General features: G+C 42.7%; 1 protein-coding gene across 3 annotated transcripts in view; it reads right to left on the reverse strand.

The window, feature by feature from the left end:
- The window catches only part of WDFY1 (WD repeat and FYVE domain containing 1), a 47,224-nt gene that overhangs the window by 26,790 nt on the left and 2,170 nt on the right, over positions 1-18,264 (reverse strand). The window contains exons 2-3 of one of the 3 annotated variants that reach the window (XM_033426635.2): positions 17,580-17,629; positions 3,511-3,578 (exon numbers count right to left, since the gene is read on the reverse strand). In XM_033426635.2, coding sequence (XP_033282526.1) covers positions 3,511-3,578; positions 17,580-17,629 — 118 coding nt within the window. Of the gene's footprint in view, positions 1-3,510; positions 3,579-17,579; positions 17,635-18,264 lie in introns of all 3 variants that reach the window. The other 2 variants (XM_049711909.1, XM_004262646.4) reach the window with 2 other exon arrangements.

Genomic DNA, 18,264 nt, shown 5'->3' on the forward strand with positions numbered 1-18,264 from the left:
ATTATAACCACAAAGATATATGTATCTTCATAAAAAGTGCTTTTTAATAACCACGCATAAAATTATCTTTGAGAAATCAAATCTCTTTGATGATTTTAAAGATTCACTGTCATCATTTTTGCTTGCTTTTCAGTTGGTACTAAATCTTAATGCTTTAGTTTTAAGCTTCTTTTCAATTCTTTTTATGCCCAATCCTATAACTAACTGTACATAAACATGTTAAAATCTTTTGCGTAAAAATTACAATGTGCTGAGTAATTTTATAAGACTAGAGAATTCTCACATATTTTTTAAAAAAAGCCTCGCTAGTTTGCTGTGTATCTAAAAATGTCCTGGCGTTTTTCCTAGAAGGGAAGCTTCTACTGAGATAAACTACACATATATATATTTTTTAATGTGAATGTTCACATAGTTTTCTTTTGTTTGTTTGTTTGTTTGTTTTTGCGGTATGCGGGCCTCTCACCGTTGTGGCCTCTCCCGCTGCGGAGCACAGGCTCCGGACGCGCAGGCTCAGCGGCCATGGCTCACGGGCCCAGCTGCTCCGCGGCATGTGGGATCCTCCCGGACCGGGGCACGAACCCGTGTCCCCTGCATCGGCAGGCGGACTCTCAACCACTGCGCCACCGGGGAAGCCCCACATAGTTTTATAAATAAGCAAAACACAAATCATCTTTCAAATCAGTGACCTTTTAAAAAGGCACCATTGCAGTCCAAAATCATATGCTTAAAACTTCAGTTTTGTAAACAAAGGGTTTTCTGGAATATCGTCAGGCTCTTTCATTTATGTATTCCTTATGGCTGCTTTCACATTACGATGGCAGAGTTGAGAAGTTGCCATAGAGATTGTTTGGCCCATAAAGCCTAACATTTATGTCTGGCCCTTTGCAGAAAAAGTTTGTGGACCCACCCCATATTGCGGTGAGCAGCACAGTTTTGGAGTCAGGTGGGCATGAACTGGAATTCCAACCTCTGGCCTCAGTTTCCTTGTCTACTAAATGGTTAAAATATCATCTACCTTATATAGCTGTTGTGATGATTTCATAACATAGTACCAAAAGACAAAAATGCATGAGGCACATAGTAGATACAGAAACTAAGAGTTACATTTTTCTTCAGCTAAGGCAGATTCTGAAAGTTATTTTTGTTATGTGAGGTAATGTTCTGAATCCTAATTGGTCCACGTACAGCAACATTCTAAGGTTTGCTTACTGATCACCTCTGTTAGGTCACAGGAAACAAACTGGTGGATGACCACTAAAATGGCCTCAGCTGGGGAATCTGCAGACAGTTTTTAAAACCAACATGGCACTTCTCTTCTCAGACTTCACATTTAATTTTAAAATAAAACAGACAAGCAGTTATTTCTCAAAATTCATTCATTCCGTTTTCTTCTGGCAATGTTCTTGCAATTTCATCAGTAGACATTGTTCCAGATGGAGGTGACAAAGAGGCATCTGGAAGCAACAGGCTGCATACGTGTAGATACAAACATGAAAGTGTCAGTCACCCGCAGCAGAGGTGTGTTTTTACTAGTCTTTCCAGCCACAGCGCCGGAAGCTGCTTCTGGAGGGTACAGTTAGGCCAAGGTAGCAAGGGATGGCAAGAGAGAAAGCAAAGCCATGTGCCCAAGACCCAAAAGCCAAGGAAGAGTGTGCACTGCTACTGCTAGGTTCTGGTGCCCTGGGGGAGAAATCAATTACAAAGTGAACTAAATATCTGGGGGAAATACAAGCCAAGGAGTCACTGAACTAAACACTGGACAAAAATCTACCTCAGTCTCTCTCTGTTCTTAAGAGCATGAACTCCAAGGTTGAGGTCTCAGGAGATTGAGCTGTGGCCAGATTATGAAGTGCGGGGTAATGGAGAGGAGGGAGGGATAACAGCAAGAGCATTAGCAGGACTGTCCACAAAGACGGCAAAACATCCCCCAGCACAGGTAGCAGGTCCCCAGGCTGTTGCTATTCCCAGCTATCAGATCTATCACTGGGTCACTGGAAGTAAGGAGTTAACTGTCTAAGAGAAGCCTTTTATTTTTCAGTTGGGTAAAGGATAGGCTCAGAGGCCCAGAGTATCCCACCTACCTCTGCCCTGCTCCCTCAAAATCCCAAAGTAAATTTATCAAATGGGCTCCATAAGCACCTTCACAAGACATCAGCCGCTTCCTATTTCACACTGCGTAACCAAGGTGACAAATCTACAGACACACACGGACACAGGACGGGAGGTACTACTGCCTGGCATAGTAAATCATGATTAGGGTTTCAGGTAGTCTTAACACACTGCACATGGTAAAGTTTTCTGGTTCCTTTTATAATAGTTAGCTTTATACCAGTATTCCAAAGAGTCCACTTCATTTTCACTGAATGGTTATCAAGATAGAGAAGATAACCAGCCTGCCCAAGCTGTCGGTAGAAGGCAGAACAAATGAAAATCCTGATAAACTACTAATTATTTGTGGAAATGCTTATAGGATCTAAACCCTGCACGTACCCTGCGATAAATGTGCAAATGAGAAAGTGCTAGCCAAGAAAGGAGGTGCTTGGAAGGATGACTCAAGCTGATATAAGGAATTTGCTGAATAACTGGCAGCTCTGTGTTTGTAAGAAACTCCACGGCCCCTGGAATAACTCTTAAGGGAACTATGAACAGTGTCCACAGCGTCTGGAACTAGCAAACACTCTTCTTTGGAGAACTTCGTAACAGTCGTCACTAGCAAACTGTCAAGCATGCTCCAGAGCCTTTTGTCTTTTCCTAGGGGATCCTCTGATTATTGAAACCTTAACTGAGGAAAAGCCCTCATTAAGGACCAAAACCACCAGGAAATAAGCAGCTACGGATGCCTTCCGTGTGGCCACTGGGGGGGGGGGGGGGGGCAGGACACAACCCCAGCTTGGACCTGGGTGGTATCCAGGCACTTTTTTCAAGAAAGGATGGAGAAGTGGGAAAGAAGGATGCAAAGCTGCTTAGATCTGCAGGAAGGGCTGGATTTAAATGTAATTTTATATCACTACATCTCAGGGCTGTTCTAAAATCTCAATGCAAAAGCTTTATCGTCAGGGTTTATTTTTAGAACATATTTGACTACTGAGAAAAATCTCCATTTAGAATGCGTTGTGCCCTGGACCAAATCTCTCAACAGTATCCAGAGTTTATGAAAAAGTTGCACAAAAGGCCAGTTAAGAAGGCAGAGTGTTCAGAGCCCTGCTTTAGTGTCAATATCAGCTATTACTAAGAAGAAAGTTACTACTAATATAAGTTGGCAAAAGGAAGACAAAGGAAAATGGAGGAGGTGGGAGGCTTTCCTCTTCCTTTTATTCTTTCCACTTCTGTTCAAGTCCACTTCACTTAAGCCGGTAGACCCAGCTTCATTCGCAAGAGAAAGGGAGTCTCCCTGTGGTTTAACACAGCCTATCAGAGGTATTAGGCAACTAAGAAGCTCATTTTGAAATCTAGCGGCATTTTTTTTAATCAGGAATTTTGAAATTTAAATCCTCAAAGACAGCTACTCACAGGCCATTGTGTGGTAAATGCTGGGCCAGTACTGACCGCTGTCTCTTTTCAGCCATACGCGGATAGTTCTGTGGAGAAAAGCAAAGAAGAAAACGAGTAGTCTTTAGTAATTTTACCTTCTTTTCTGCTCCAGGCAAACTTTTTATTTTATTTTCAGTATTGTTTCCCATTGACCTTATAACATTAATCAACTGGAAAAATTAGACAAATACACACACAGAGCATCATGGTATACTTTATACTAGTATATATGTGCATACACACGCACATATTGTATAGTTACCCACAGTATGTCCATGCATGGCGAGTTATGCAGTAACTAGGAGTCAGGATTCTAAATAACTTTAATAATATGGAAAATGTTCATTATATATATAATGATATACAAAGAAAGCTGAGAACTATTAACTACTTTTCTTGGCAACAAACTGCAAACTGGGTCGCTTGGCTGTCTCGGCCAAATGAGAGTCGTAGACGTAAGTGGAAAGAAAACGTTCCTGGAGAACCGGGAGAGACGTGCGTACAAAGCAGAGCCCACACCACTGCTCGTTCGCAGATAATTCCCAGTCGTCTCGGCCCCGGGAGGAAATCCTTCCACACCCGTCTCTGAGCCTCTCCTTTCACCAGAACGCACACAGAGAGATGAGGAAATCCTGGACACAGGCAGGAAAATGACACACGACCAAAACAGCCAAAGTTTAATCCTTTGGCTTATCACCTCAGAAGAACACTATGGAATATTTCTCCAGCACTCATGGAACCTCCAGGAAGCTCCGGGCCCCTTCCTCTTCAGAGTAGGACACTCACTGCCTTTTCCGGCACAGCTGTGCTCTGCCTTCGCCATGACTCCGGTCTCAGTGTCCCTTATTGTCAGCTCTGTCACACTCTTGTATTTCTAACGGCAACACAGATTCTGGCCCACAGCCAGCACTGAATTAATGGCTGCAACCTTGAACTAAAATACAGTAAGGCTAAATGTTGACACTGTGTTTCCATTCTGCTTGAAGTTCAAGACAAGTAAGACAGGTCCATGAGGATAAAAATCAGAATAGTGGTTACTGCTGGGGGTGAGGACAGAATGCAGTGAAGGGATGTGAAGGAACCTTCTAGGGCCATGGTAAGGCTCTGGGGAGTAGGTGACGTGGGTGTATGCATCTTTCAGAACCTGCCCAGCTGTACTTAAGATCTTACAGATTACTGTAAATGATTAGAGCTAAATAAAAGAAAATAAAGACTAGATGTTGACTTTCATTCATCCAAATAAAGAAGACGACCTGGCAGCACAGCGGGAATCACGCTATTTTAAAGGTGAACTGGCCATACAGGCCTTAGTGTAGGAACAGCCATTTGTAAAACACGACCCATCTTCCAGCCACTGCTAACTGGTCATGATGGAACCTTTGGCCAAGTTGAATCCCTCAGAATTTTTCTCTACATACCACCTCTGATCACAACTGGCCAGACCAGAAATGGGATCAGTCAGTTCCTTCCCTGGGAACTCAGAAACCAGGAGAGACAGAAATAGATCAGTATGTCTCCAGTAGTTGAAATGACTGCTTCTCGTCACACATTTTGCAAGTTGGACTGGAGAATTTTGTACGTTAATAAAAGGCAAAGAATGAAGCCGACCGAAGAGGAGAAGCAGTAGCGAGCTGGAGACAGTCCAGGTGGAGAGTCCCCCATGCCAGCTGCTCCTGAGGCCGCTATTTCCCTAGACTTGGGTTCCATGAGGCAGATGCCCCAGCATCCTCACCATAAACACCCTCAGTGGCTTAAGCGAATCTGAGTAACCTTTGCTATTTGCAAGCAAACAGGTACTCATACACTGTGTCTGCGTGGGACACCATGAAGACTCTCAGACACTGTCTCTTCGTTCAAGCACCATTAAACAAGATCCTACGTGACGAAGTTCACAAGGCAAGGCACTCAGGCAGACTCCTTCAGGAGTACCTATATTGTGATAGGAAGTCCTAGAAAGTTCCAGTTCACAACCAAAATTAAAAGGGAAAGAGAGAGAAAGATCAGACTAAAGCATCTGTGAACAGACCTATACTTTTTACTGTTTGTAGTTCGACATCTTAAATCAAAATTTGACACTCTCTGAGGTAACGTTTTAAACCACTGTTATTATTTGTGGGTTCTTGGTTACTGTTCATGATTATTTAGTTTTCTTCTTCCACAAACCTCAGAGGTTAAGACTTTTTCATGGAACAGATCTTTCTAGTTTGAAACCATTTAAATGAAGCGATGAAAAATATTTAATGGGGATTTCCCTGGTGGCGCACTGGTTAAGACTCTGCCTGCTAATGCAGGTGACACAGGTTCAAGCCCTGGCCCGGGAAGATCCCACATGCTGCGGAGCAACTAAGCCTGTGCGCCACAACTACTGAGCCCATGCGCCGCAACTACTGAAGCCTGTACGCCTAGAGCCCATGCTCCGCAACAAGAGAAGCCACCGCAACGAGAAGCCGCAACGAAGAGTAGCCTCCGCTCACAGCAACTAGAGAAAGCCTGCGCGCAGCAACTAAGACCCAACAACGAAGACCCAGTGCAGCCATAAATAAATAAATAAATATATTAAAAGAAAATACTGCTTATTTCTTTAGGTGTGATAACGGTGTTGCAGGTTTTTGCTTGTTTTTTAAAGAAGTAAGCAGTAATGCCTACCTGGGACACTGGCCCTTGTCTCTGTTCTCAGCATGCTCACCACCGTCCAGCCCTCATCACTCATGCCTCAGTGCAGCCTCCTTTCAGGTTATGTGGTGGGCTCATCCCCCTGGTCCACCTCGGGCATGTCGACGACTGGCTACATCTCCCAAGGAACCATGCATCCCACTGCCCCTGTGTTCAGAGCCCACCAATTGTTGTCTCAAATCAGGGGTTCAACTGACGTAATTATGATTCCCAGACCCAGATCCTACATCCCAGCAAGCTTTCAACCTCAGATGCCCCAAATATGCTGAGCTCAGGTTATGTCCTAATCCCTCCTCCCTCACCACTCCACCAAGGACTTTTCTCTCTAGGCAGTAGTTCATCTGGGCAGTACCCGCAGGATGGGTACCATTTCAGCATGACCTCCCTCACCTAAATTAATCAATAGAAGCTTATAATGATGATCCTTAGGCCTGAACTACTAACACAATATTACATTCTGTTGACTATATTTTATGTTACTTAGTACAGAATGTTTATGGATACGTTTCATTACTTATGTTCAACATAGGGGATGAAACAGGAGTTATAAGAAGTCAAAGGCCAACTCACCTCTAAGCATTAAATCTGTTAAAGGATTCTACTCCACTTGCAAAGACAGGACAGCAAAGGCCAAGGTACTTGAAGATGAGAGCACCGTACAGCGCCTTCATTCACTCAAAGGGATTAAACCTATCTGTCTGGTTTTTCAAGGGTCTAAAGACCAGAATGCTGATGTAGCCTAAAAGCCCCCAGATCACCCCCAAAAGTTGTGGGTCATGAATGCACTGGTAGCTCAATGGAGGCCTCAGAGGCACATGCTTTTCCCTGTGTCCTCTTGAAAGAAGAGTGATTTCAGACAGCACAGAAGTCACTGTGAGTGGGAAACCTTAAAGGTTGTCTCTTCCAGCCAATCATCTAACCTGGAAAAGTCAAATTTTAACTTCATGCAGCTTAGTCCAAGGTCAAAACGGGACCTACCTAGACCCCAGCATCTTTGAAACAGTATTATTTCCTTTGGAGGACAAACATCAGTTACTACCATTTGGTCTGCACCCAGCTGACACACTAGGAAATTGGCAAGACAAATGATCTCTTGGGGTGTTTCATTTGGAAATTATTTATCACATCCAGGCTGAGAGAAGACCATCATCCTTGCTTGGGAATCAGGCAACTGACCTTGAGAGTTGGCTCTACCTCTGTACTCACACTTTCTATCTGGAATTCCCTTCCTTCTCTTTTCGAGCCAAACTCTTTCCCTTCCTTGGGGGACGCATTAAAATCTCCCACTTCTGAGATAAAAATCAAAATGATATTAAATTTAACTCCTAATACTCCAGTACTCTCAAGAAACTATGATATTAAACAAAGGTGTATAATTTCTACTAGGTAATATAGAAATTTGTTTTGTATTGTAGTCAGACATGCCTCATTGGTTTAAAAAAATGGTTAAAAAACAGGCTTAAGTTGGGCTGTTTATTTTTAAAAATCAACAAATTCCACAAACTAAAAAAATTTACTATTCAGAAAACTGGAAACAAAATCTACTAGTCACAATTAAACAGTTTAGTAACATTTTACAGAAGCAAACTATTAAAAACTCTAGGATGGGCTTCCCTGGTGGCGCAGTGGTAGAGAGTCCGCCTGCCGATGCAGGGGACGCGGGTTCGTGCCCCGGTCCGGGAAGATCCCACATGCCGCGGAGCGGCTGGGCCCGTGAGCCATGGCCGCTGAGCCTGCGCGTCTGGAGTCTGTGCTCCGCAACGGGAGAGGCCACAGTGGTGAGAGGCCCGCGTACTGCAAAAAAACCAAAAAAACAACAAAAAAAACCCTCTAGGATGATACTAATGAACGATATAATCACCAAAGTGTCAGGATCAGATGGCTTTATTTTTCCAAAAAGCACAGTATTTTCTGCCTAGATGAATGTCTAAGTCCCTCTCTGACTGAAGTAAAACAGCTTAACTTTTCCTTCACTATTCTGACAACCTACACCCGCTCACCTAAACTCATTTTATGTTTTGCCTGCTGCTTATTCTACCCATTTTTCTAGTAGAGGGATCTTGTTTGATGTTCCAAGACTGCGTCAATCTGGAAAAAAAATCTTTTCTTTACACCACAACCTTAGAAACATGTTCATCTTTGCCAAGATCTATTTTTAAGTTCTTTTGAAAACAACAGTCTGATATTTTTCCAAAAGGTACTTAGAAAGGAAATGTGTCATTTCTTTCAGAGCCTACACTACTGTAAGTGCTTTTCAATCTTCCCCACGCTCCTGCTGTCCCTGTGGAGGGCTGCACCATTAGTCTCCTTTGCCCTCCTCGTTTGAGAAGCATGAACTCATGTAGGGCTGCAGCGATTTCCATGGAGACATGAGAGGAAGTCTCTCTGTAAGACTATAGCCCCACTGTATGCACATCAAACCATCATCTTATTGGTCTCGTTGTTCAGCGCGGTGGATCATCATCTATTTATTCTCTAAATAAATGAAATGCCAAAGTTGGATTGTATTTCTTTATTTTAAATATTTCAGACTGAAATGTGTTTAAAATGTATTGCCGGGCAGGGCCAAGCAAAGGAACAGCTGAAAACAATAACAACATGCTGTTTCTAGGGCTCTCATGATTTTCTGTCAGCACTGCGCACTAGAGCTAATTCTTTGGCAAGAATTTTGCTCCATATAGTGAGAGACACGTTTCCTGCCTAATCATAATGATAACAATAATAACAATGATGATGATGATAACGACAACAATAAACTGATTTAGGAATTCCAGGCTCGGCAATTGATCCTGAAGAAATTTTTTAATAGATGCAAAAAAGAACTACATATTTTAAAAAGTTCATATGAGCATTATTCAAAGGAGTAAAGTTAGGGGAAAATGTTAAATAATGAAATGGATTAATGACACATGAATTTAATTGCCTATATAGTCAGTAAAATTAGTTATGAAGACCATAGAACCATGAAAAAATGTTTATAATATATTAAGGTTTTTTGGTTTTTTTTTTTTCAGTACGTGGGCCTCTCACCGCTGTGGCCTCTCGCGTTGCGGAGCACAGGCTCCGGACACGCAGGCTCAGCGGCCACGGCTCACGGGCCCAGCCGCTCCCCGGCATGCGGGATCTTCCCGGACCGGGGCACGAACCCATGTCCCCTGCATCTGCAGGCGGACTCTCAACCACTGCGCCACCAGGGAAGCCCGTTTTTGGTTTGTTTTTTTTTTAAGCTTAATATAAGATGATAGAACTAAATTCCATAACTACGCTGAGTCAGGCTGGGCAGGGAGGACAAGGCGGCTGATGAAGGGCAGAAAGAAGGAGAGAAGGGAACACGCCCCTGGGGCAGACAAGGACTCTGGTTCCTGGGGGGCGGGGGGGGGGTTCCCAGAGAAAAGATGTAGAGCAGCTGAGAAGCAGGAAAACAGCAGGGCCACCAACAATTAAACACCTCCTCATAAGCCTTGAGGCACATAAGGACTTATCTTGTCTGATTTTCAAGTGTACCTATCTCAAATTCTAAATGTAAAAACCATCCACTCCCTGGGAGTGTGCCCGTTAAATCATTAACCACTGAGAGCAAGGGAGGGTGAGTAGTAAAGCAGGGGTCAGACTGAAGCTCCGGCGCCGCTGCGGGCACTAGAATCAGAGGCAGTTTCAAATAGGGCTCGGCCACTTTCCTTTTTTCAGTGCGGCAGAGTCTAAGAGGCCCTGTGCCCCCATGGAGTCTGTCAGGGGATCCGCTGCACCCACGGAGGTCAGTGCAGAGGAGTGACGAGGGCCTGGACACAAGGGCTAGAGGTGCTGGGTGGACGGGGCCTCGAGAGCATCAATTACGCCCCGGGAGCAGTGAGCAGAGAGGCAGAATGGGCAGAGCTGGGCAAAGAAGTCCAGTGCAGAAAGGCAGGAAAGAGAAGACACCAAAAGGCACAGGGCTCGATGGCCTGAAAGATACAGGGCAATAAACCGTGCCTCTTCACAAATGTGTCCCCGCTTAACTTCTCAAAGTTCCCAGAGAAGCGCTCCAGTGGCACAGACGCTACCTCCTGCCTTCTACATATGCACTGCGAATCTAGAAAAGTCTGTTGAGAACATGATGCCACACCCGCAAGGCAAAGATGACAGCCAAGACCTCCATTTTATACTTAGGGAGGCAGAGGTCAGGAGGGAGAAAGTCCTAAAATCAAACAAACCAACAGCAGCCTGGATCAGATTTTCCAACTCTGTCTACTTATTCTGCCAGAAGGTGATGAAAATCCACATTTCAAAACAATACCAAAGTAAATCAAAGCAAAGAAGCTTTATATGGTAATTAATTAATATAGAGAACAATTTTTTAAAGGGCATTCAGAAAACTCCACATTTTAACCTCCAAAGCAGCAACTCCTAAACAATAAGGAAACATGAAGCATTAAATTCCTTTTTTTCTCCAAATAAATGCAGAATGTGGAAAAGTCCAGGTCTAACTTCAAAATTCTCACTTAGCTCAAAAAAATCCTGACTTCTGTGCTCAATACGTACAGTGATTCTAACAAAATCTCTCACTACCTCAAGATCAACTACAGTATACGATTCAATATGTTAAGTGCTTGAGGTAGCAAGTTGCAAAAATGGGCCCAATTCTTTACCCCTCCCTGCATCCATGCCCTTTACAATGTGACTCTGTAGCTCTTCCCATCAGGAGGTGGAAGCTACTTCTCTGATCTTGAAAATGGGCTGCCTTGTGACTTGCTTTGGCCAGAAGAACGTGGTTGTAGCAATGCAGCGCCAGCTCTAAGTAAAGAGGCCCTCTCTTGGAAGCCTACCATGGTTACATGAACAAGAGGGCCTAGCCTGCTGGAGGATGAGAGATCGCACAGAAGAGAGCCCCACTGTGCCAGGTGAAGCCGTCCTCCACAGGGCTGCGGCTAAGATGAGCAGGGCCAACACGTGTATAAGTGAGCCTAGCTGTGACTAGATGGACTGTCTAGGTGACCCATAGGCTCATGATCAATGATAACACTTGTTGTTTTAAGCCACTGAATTTTCGGTTGGTTTGCGACATAGCAATAGCTAACTGATACAATGCCATCTGTCCCAAGCAGTATATCTTGAAGAATAGTTAGGAATCTGACCTTAAAACTGGAAATAAAAACAGCATTTGGCGTTGACCAAGTGTCAAGAATTTCAAAGTACTTAGTGAACACGTAAGTCCACTTTAACTTTTAACTGAGCTCTAGGATCCTCACTTTGCTCAGATGCTAATTTGATTCCCAAGAAACTGAAGACATTACTGTAAAAGCATAAATGAAGTCATTACTCTTAATTAAATATTATTCAATATTTTCATCCTATCAAGGATAGTAGTTCTGTATGTTCTTTTACCTTACTACAGCAGATACATAAAAAGCAGACTAAAAACCAAAAGTTTGACTAAGAAAGAAGTACTTATTCCAGGGAGATTAATCTGTGATCTGCTCAAAGACATTCCTGATGAGGAGCAGAGAGCCCCTTTTATTTCTTCTAGTCCCTTTGTTTGACTCTTTCAAAGAGCTGATTGAAAGCAAGTTAAAAATATACTTCAGGAAATCACCAAGTCTATAAAGCCTCATCTGCTTAAGCTACAACATACTAGAGCAAAGACAGATTCAAAGCATGATTTTTCTTCTAAAACTCACTGGCTCTCAAAACAGGAGGCATCTCGTGTTAAGTCATGATTAATACCATTTTCAAACCTGTCACTCCATGAGAGCATACATTTGGTTCAATACATATTATTTTCTGGTATGCTTACCTTGAAAATCATGCCCACACTTTGATAAACAGATGCAAATAGCACACAAGTGTTTCTGTAAAATCACGAGGCCAAGTTCCACCTCGCCCGACACATCAGCATTTCTAAAACCGGCCCTTTTTTTTTTTTATTGGTATCACTTTCTTTTTTTAGCATCTTTATTGGAGTATAATTGCTTTACAATGGTGTGTTAGTTTCTGCTTTATAACATAGTGAATCAGCTATACATATACATATATCCCCATATCTCCTCCCTCTTGCCTCTCCCTCCCACCCTCCCTATCCCACCCCTCTAGGTGGTCACAAAGCACCGAGCTGATTTCCCTGTGCTATGTGGCTGCTTCCCACTAGCTATCTATTTTACATTTGATAGTGCATATATGTCCATGCCACTCTCTCACTTCGTCCCAGTTTACCCTTCCCCCTCCCCGTGCCCTCAAGTCCATTCTCTACGTCTGTGTCTTTACTCCTGTCCTGCCCCTAGGTTCTTCAGAACCATTTTTTTTTTTAGATTCCATACATATGTGTTAGCATAAAGTATTTGTTTTTCTCTTTCAGACTTACTTCACTCTGTATGACAGACTCTAGGTCCATCCACCTCACTACAAATAACTCAATCTCGTTTCTTTTTATGGCTGAGTAATATTCCATTGTATATATGTGCCACATCTTCTTTATTCATTCATCTGTCAATGGACACTTAGGTTGCTTCCATGTCCTGGCTATTGTAAATAGAGCTGCAATGAACATTGTGGTACATGACTCTTTTTGAATTATGGTTTTCTCAGGGTATATGCCCAGTAGTGCGATTGCTGTGTCATATGGTAGTTCTATTTTTAGTTTTTCAAGGAACTGCCATACTGTTCTCCATAGTGGCTGTATCAATGTATATTCCCACCAACAGTGCAAGAGGGTTCCCTCTTCTCCACACCCTCTCCAGCATTTATTGTTTGTAGATTTTTTGATGATTAAAACCAGCTCTTTTAAAAAAGTTCTCAGGGGACTTCCCTGGTGGTCCAGTGGGTAAGACTCCACACTCCCAGTGCAGGGGGCCCAGGTTCGATCCCTGTTCAGGGAACTAGGTCCCACATGCATGCCACAACTAAAGATCCCATGTGCTGCAACTAAGACCTGGCACAGCCTAAATAAATAAATATTTTTTTAAACTTAAAAAAAAAGTTCTCAAAAAACCCCCCTAATCATCCCAAAATAGCTAAATTAAAGCAATTTAACCATCTTTAAATTGTAAACTGATACACAGGGGTTATTCAACAAAATGATTTAAAAGAATACAGAGTATAGCATATGCTACAAATTAATTAAGCCCCAGGCCTGATTTCTTTTAAACTCTGAACAAATAGTAAGTTTGGGGAAATCTGATTTTCCAGTCACTCTTAGGATCACTGATGCTATTTTATATCTTGGTAAATCACCAAACATTTGTGTTACCTACTACAAAGGATATTTTTTCCTAGTCTGACAGTACCTCCAGGGTTACCTACAAAAATGTGTAATTCTGGTAGCCTGGCTGGTTTCTATAACATTAAAATGTTAGCCTAAGAGGGAGAGGAAAGGATATGGTACAATCTGCTTTTATCAAATAAACAGCAGTTTCCTTCCAGCCAAGTCTCCTGAACTCTGCCCTCTTCATTACTGCGGCAGAAAGCAGCCTTTCTCCTTTGATAACAAAGGGGGGAAACACTAGATTTTTATTGAATTGATTATCTAAACTGAAAGGCAGGGAAACTAGCCTCTTTCTACAGAGGAGAATCAGACTGGTTTAAAAAAATTAAAATTTCCACCCCCTTCTACAGTCCAGGGAAGGAATCCGGGGCAGCTTCAAGGGTCCATGACAATGGAGACTCTCAGACTGCAGCCCGTGTCACAGGCAGACTTTTATCCTGGAGGGAAGGCCACCTGACTTGTGTGGTGCTTGCGCCAGCCCCTAAATGAATAGCGCTGCTCCAGAAGCCCGATGGCTGGGTTTCTACCTGCAGATGTTTTCTTTTTTACTTGAGGAACCACTCTTGCTGTTATCTTTTCCTGCTGTTAGGCTTTTGTTAGCATCAAAATTATTTTTTGCGACCTCTGCGCCACCCAGGAGGGTAAAAGCTACCACAACCTTTGAGGAGCCGGGGCAGGAGAATAGGATGGAGTCAGTCAATGTAGGGTCCACGCAACACTGATTCCTGAATTAAAAATAAAAAGTTTCAAACTCTGTTCACAGCCTAGAAGTCTTGAAATGCAAGGTTAAACTAACCTAAAAGAAGCGCCGTTGGGGGCCGTAAGGGAGAAGCCTGGTTTTCAATTCTGGTCCATGCTTCTTCATTCCCACCAGGTTTATTTGTTTATTGATTCACTCAGACTAACATTTGAGAGACCGCTGACCACATGCTTTCCTTCTGGGAGTCTGGAACTGCAGCACGTGTGAGGCAGAGGCTGCCTTCAGGACCAACCCCTAGTGAAAGCCTTGGGTATTGAGTCTCCAGCCACCTTGCTGGTAGAAGGTATTTCACACATGTGATGTAACTCTCTGCTGGAGGAAGAGAGCACCTCCTGAGTTGCCTCCACAGGGCCAGGGCTCTTGGAAGCTCATGCCTGCTTTCCTCTAGACTTCACCCCACGCCTTTCCCTTCATGGATTTTGTTGTGGGTTGTCCCGCCATAATAATAAATCAGGACCGTAAGCATGACTGTATAATGACAGTCCTAGTGAGTCAAGGAAATTGGCGGTGGCCTTGGCGCCCCCTAACACAGCAGGGCAAAGATTTTTATAAGGGAAAACTTATGACTGACGTGACTTGTAAGTGACCAAATATGGAAATGATGAAAAGGCATAACTCGAAGACAGTTATAAGAACTTAGGTGTGTAAGTGACCCCCCAAACGGTATTATTCTATTCAGACAGGAGAAATTTCATTTTATTTACACACACACACATACATACCCACAGACACAGTAAGCACAGACATCTTTAGCTTCTGATGAGATTAAAGCAATTAAATGCAAAATAAATGGGAACGAAAACAGTAACAGCCAACACACAAAAAGTGCTTTTATCTGTGCCAGGCACAGTTCAAAGTGCTTTGCATATGAATTCATCTAATTCCCACAAAACCCTATGAGGTAGGTGCCTTTATTATCTCCATTTTGCAGATGAGAAAACTATGATACAGAGAGAGTAAGTAACCTGCCCAGGGTCACACGGCTGGGATTCAAACTCTGGCATTCTGGACCCAGAATCTGTTTTAAACTATGCTATAAAAAGAAAATGATCTAACTAAAGGAAAATGATCTATCTAAAATGATAGCTCATCTAAAGATGAGCTATCTAAAGAAAACTACTCTAACGACAGAGGAATAAATGCTCTCCCACCCAGGCTTCCCCTTTCTCACTTCTTCACTTTATTTTATAACACAAACGAAAGAGTCTACTTTTAGGCACTGCATGACAACAAAAATACAGTGGTTAACATTCTGGTTTTCTGTATAAACTAAAAACTTCCAGCTACGCCAGGTTTCCTCCTAAGCATAACACTTAAAAATCAAGTTGTTTATTTAAGATTGTTTCCATGTGAACAGCTACTAAATACACACTTTTTCCTTTAAACCGTCTTAATATACTTAGAAATGTCTAAAAGGAAACAAAAAATTAAATAGCTGGTGTAACAAAAAAAAAAGGAAGATGCCACCAAAAATATTTTAAAAGTTGATTTTCTATAATTTCTATTATTTACCAGCCTAACAGCAACATCCTAAAATATCTTAAAACATATGAGATATCTCTTTGTTTGACTTGGGCCAGACAAAATTGAGTTTCTTGCAGAAATCAACCTTGGCCTACAGGCCCCTGAAGCAATAGTATTAGCACGCTTTTCTCCAAACCCTATTTTCCAAAAAATGAAGACAGCAGGCCCACAGCCTTAACTTATTGATAAGGCTTTTAATAAAGTTTTTATCTTTAAAAAATGCTATCTATCCTTTTCAACCAACTGACTGTCTGATTTTTTGGTGCAGTTCACAGCAAAGAAGTTCAAAAAGCAAACGCGTCTAGGGAATCAATTCCTGCTGCCTCACCACATTTCAGTTCTGTCCTGAAAGCAGAGTCTCATTTTCTGTTTCCCTTACCAGGAAAATGACTGCTGCGGTTCAAATTCTGAAACGTAATACTGAGGTTATTACTTTTATTTTCTGGTCAGTCTCCTGACCAGAAAGACAGTCATACTCCAGTGACTCAAGAATATTTTTTTTCACTTTACAAATGTATCATTCTACTTTGCATGCTCACATATTCTAGTTCCAAAGTGCAAGCAACTGAAAACTAAAATTTAAAAATACTAATTAAGGTTTCATGAAGAATGAAGTTTAAGCAAAAGAGCGTAGGGTACTTATTACTTCAACAAAATAGAAATGAATGCATGTGAGAGTAGTGCCATTCTCTGTTAACCCTTCATGGCACAGTAACCCCTGAAGGTTTCTGATTAGACCCCTAAGCTCACTGCCCAAACCATTCCCAGTGACACCAGGTCCGATGGAATTAAGCTGAATACCCCACAATGGTTTATTACTCCCTGGGTGGGGGGGGATTCTCTGTATGTAGCTCTATCATATATATAGTTTGGTTTTACTGGGAAATAGGTGGGTATATCTAAATGACTCCAGGCAAATACATCCCAGAAGCTGACAAAAAAGAGGACAAAATGTAAAGAGTATTCTCTCCCCGTGGGTTTCCACAGGCAAGCGTCATGACAAGTAAACTCTCGACAAACTCTCAGGCCCCGCCCCAGACTTACTGAACCAGAATCTCTGTGTTTTAACAAGATTTATCTCCATGCGACTCTGACACACACTCAAGTTTGAGAACCACTGTCTAGAGAGACCAGATGAACAAGTACATTAAGCCTGGACCAGGGTTTCTCAACCTGGGCATTACTGACATTTGGGGCTGCATAATCCTTTTCATGAGGGTCTGTCCTGTGCGTCAAAGGATGTTGAGCGTCCTCTACTCACTAGATGCCAGGAGTACCCTCCCCCAGTTATGACAACCAAAATGTCTCCAGATATTGCCAAATGTCCCCAGGGGGAGCGGGGAGGGGGTGGAAGGCAGAATCCTAGCATTTTACACTTGCTGTCAGAGTAGACAATCACTGACACTGCCTGGACTCAGGTTTTCCAAATGTGTAGAACTAGGGCCATGGCAGAAAGAACTGGGGCCTCAGAGTCAGACCTGGGTTCAAATCGCAGTCCTATCATTTACTAGCTACATGACCTTGGGTACTTACTCAATGTCCTTTGTGCCCCAGTTTTCTACATGATCAAATGCCCGTTACAATAAGATGCTTACACCAAATGTTCCATAAAACTCCCAGTGGGGCCTGGGGCAGCGCCTGCAATTAAATGCATTGCTATTTCTGCAGTGAAACAAATGAATATTCACACCACATGGGACAAATAAAGATTACAAATAGTCTCAACTATATAGGTCAAGTTTTAGCACCAATGAGTTTTCAGGCCTAACTCACACAAAAAAACAAACAAAAGCACATTTGACTTTTTAAATACCTAGAATTTTGGAACTGCTGATAAGACTAGGTGACTGAACTCACCTCACAGGGAGATGTGAGGATTGGATGCAGTCACGTACATTGGTCCACTTCTGTACTGAGAGAGGAAAGGGACTTTTAAAAGGTTAACTATTGTTATTTCTCAAGTACAAATTCTGATCATGTCATTTGCTTGCTTTGAACTCTTTGATGGTCCCCCACTGCTTGCAAACTAAAGTCCAAATTCTCCTGTCCTTTCCCTCTGCCTGGACGAGGGTCACACAGACCACTCCTCTCTCCAGTGATTTCTCCTCGGGGAGGCTTTCCTTGAAACCCAGCCCTCACCCAAGGATACTCCTTCCTCGGTGTCTCCCCAGCACCCAGGAAGTTGAGAGCACATGGCCATCTCTTCACCACACCACCTAGCCCTTTGGAAAAAACAATTTCAGCATCAGTTTTTTCTACCCACCGGTCTAGCATGGGCCCAGCACACAGTAAGTGTCCAATAAATGCTTGTTTGATGAATTAGGGTGGTCAGTGTTCTATTTCCTCAACAGGCTGGTTCTATCAGGTCAGAGGCCATAAAATCAATGATTCCAAAGTTATATAAGGGCAGGTGCTATGACTTTTGATCCTTGTTCTATCTCTAGGGCCTGGCACTCAGTAAGTACAGTATTGCTAAATATAGAAATGAGTGAATAAGTAAATGACTGAAGAATATGACACATTTATGACAATGTAAAAACAA

This window comes from Orcinus orca, chromosome 7, assembly GCF_937001465.1.
Source record: "Orcinus orca chromosome 7, mOrcOrc1.1, whole genome shotgun sequence".
Classification (NCBI taxonomy): Eukaryota; Metazoa; Chordata; class Mammalia; order Artiodactyla; family Delphinidae; genus Orcinus; species Orcinus orca.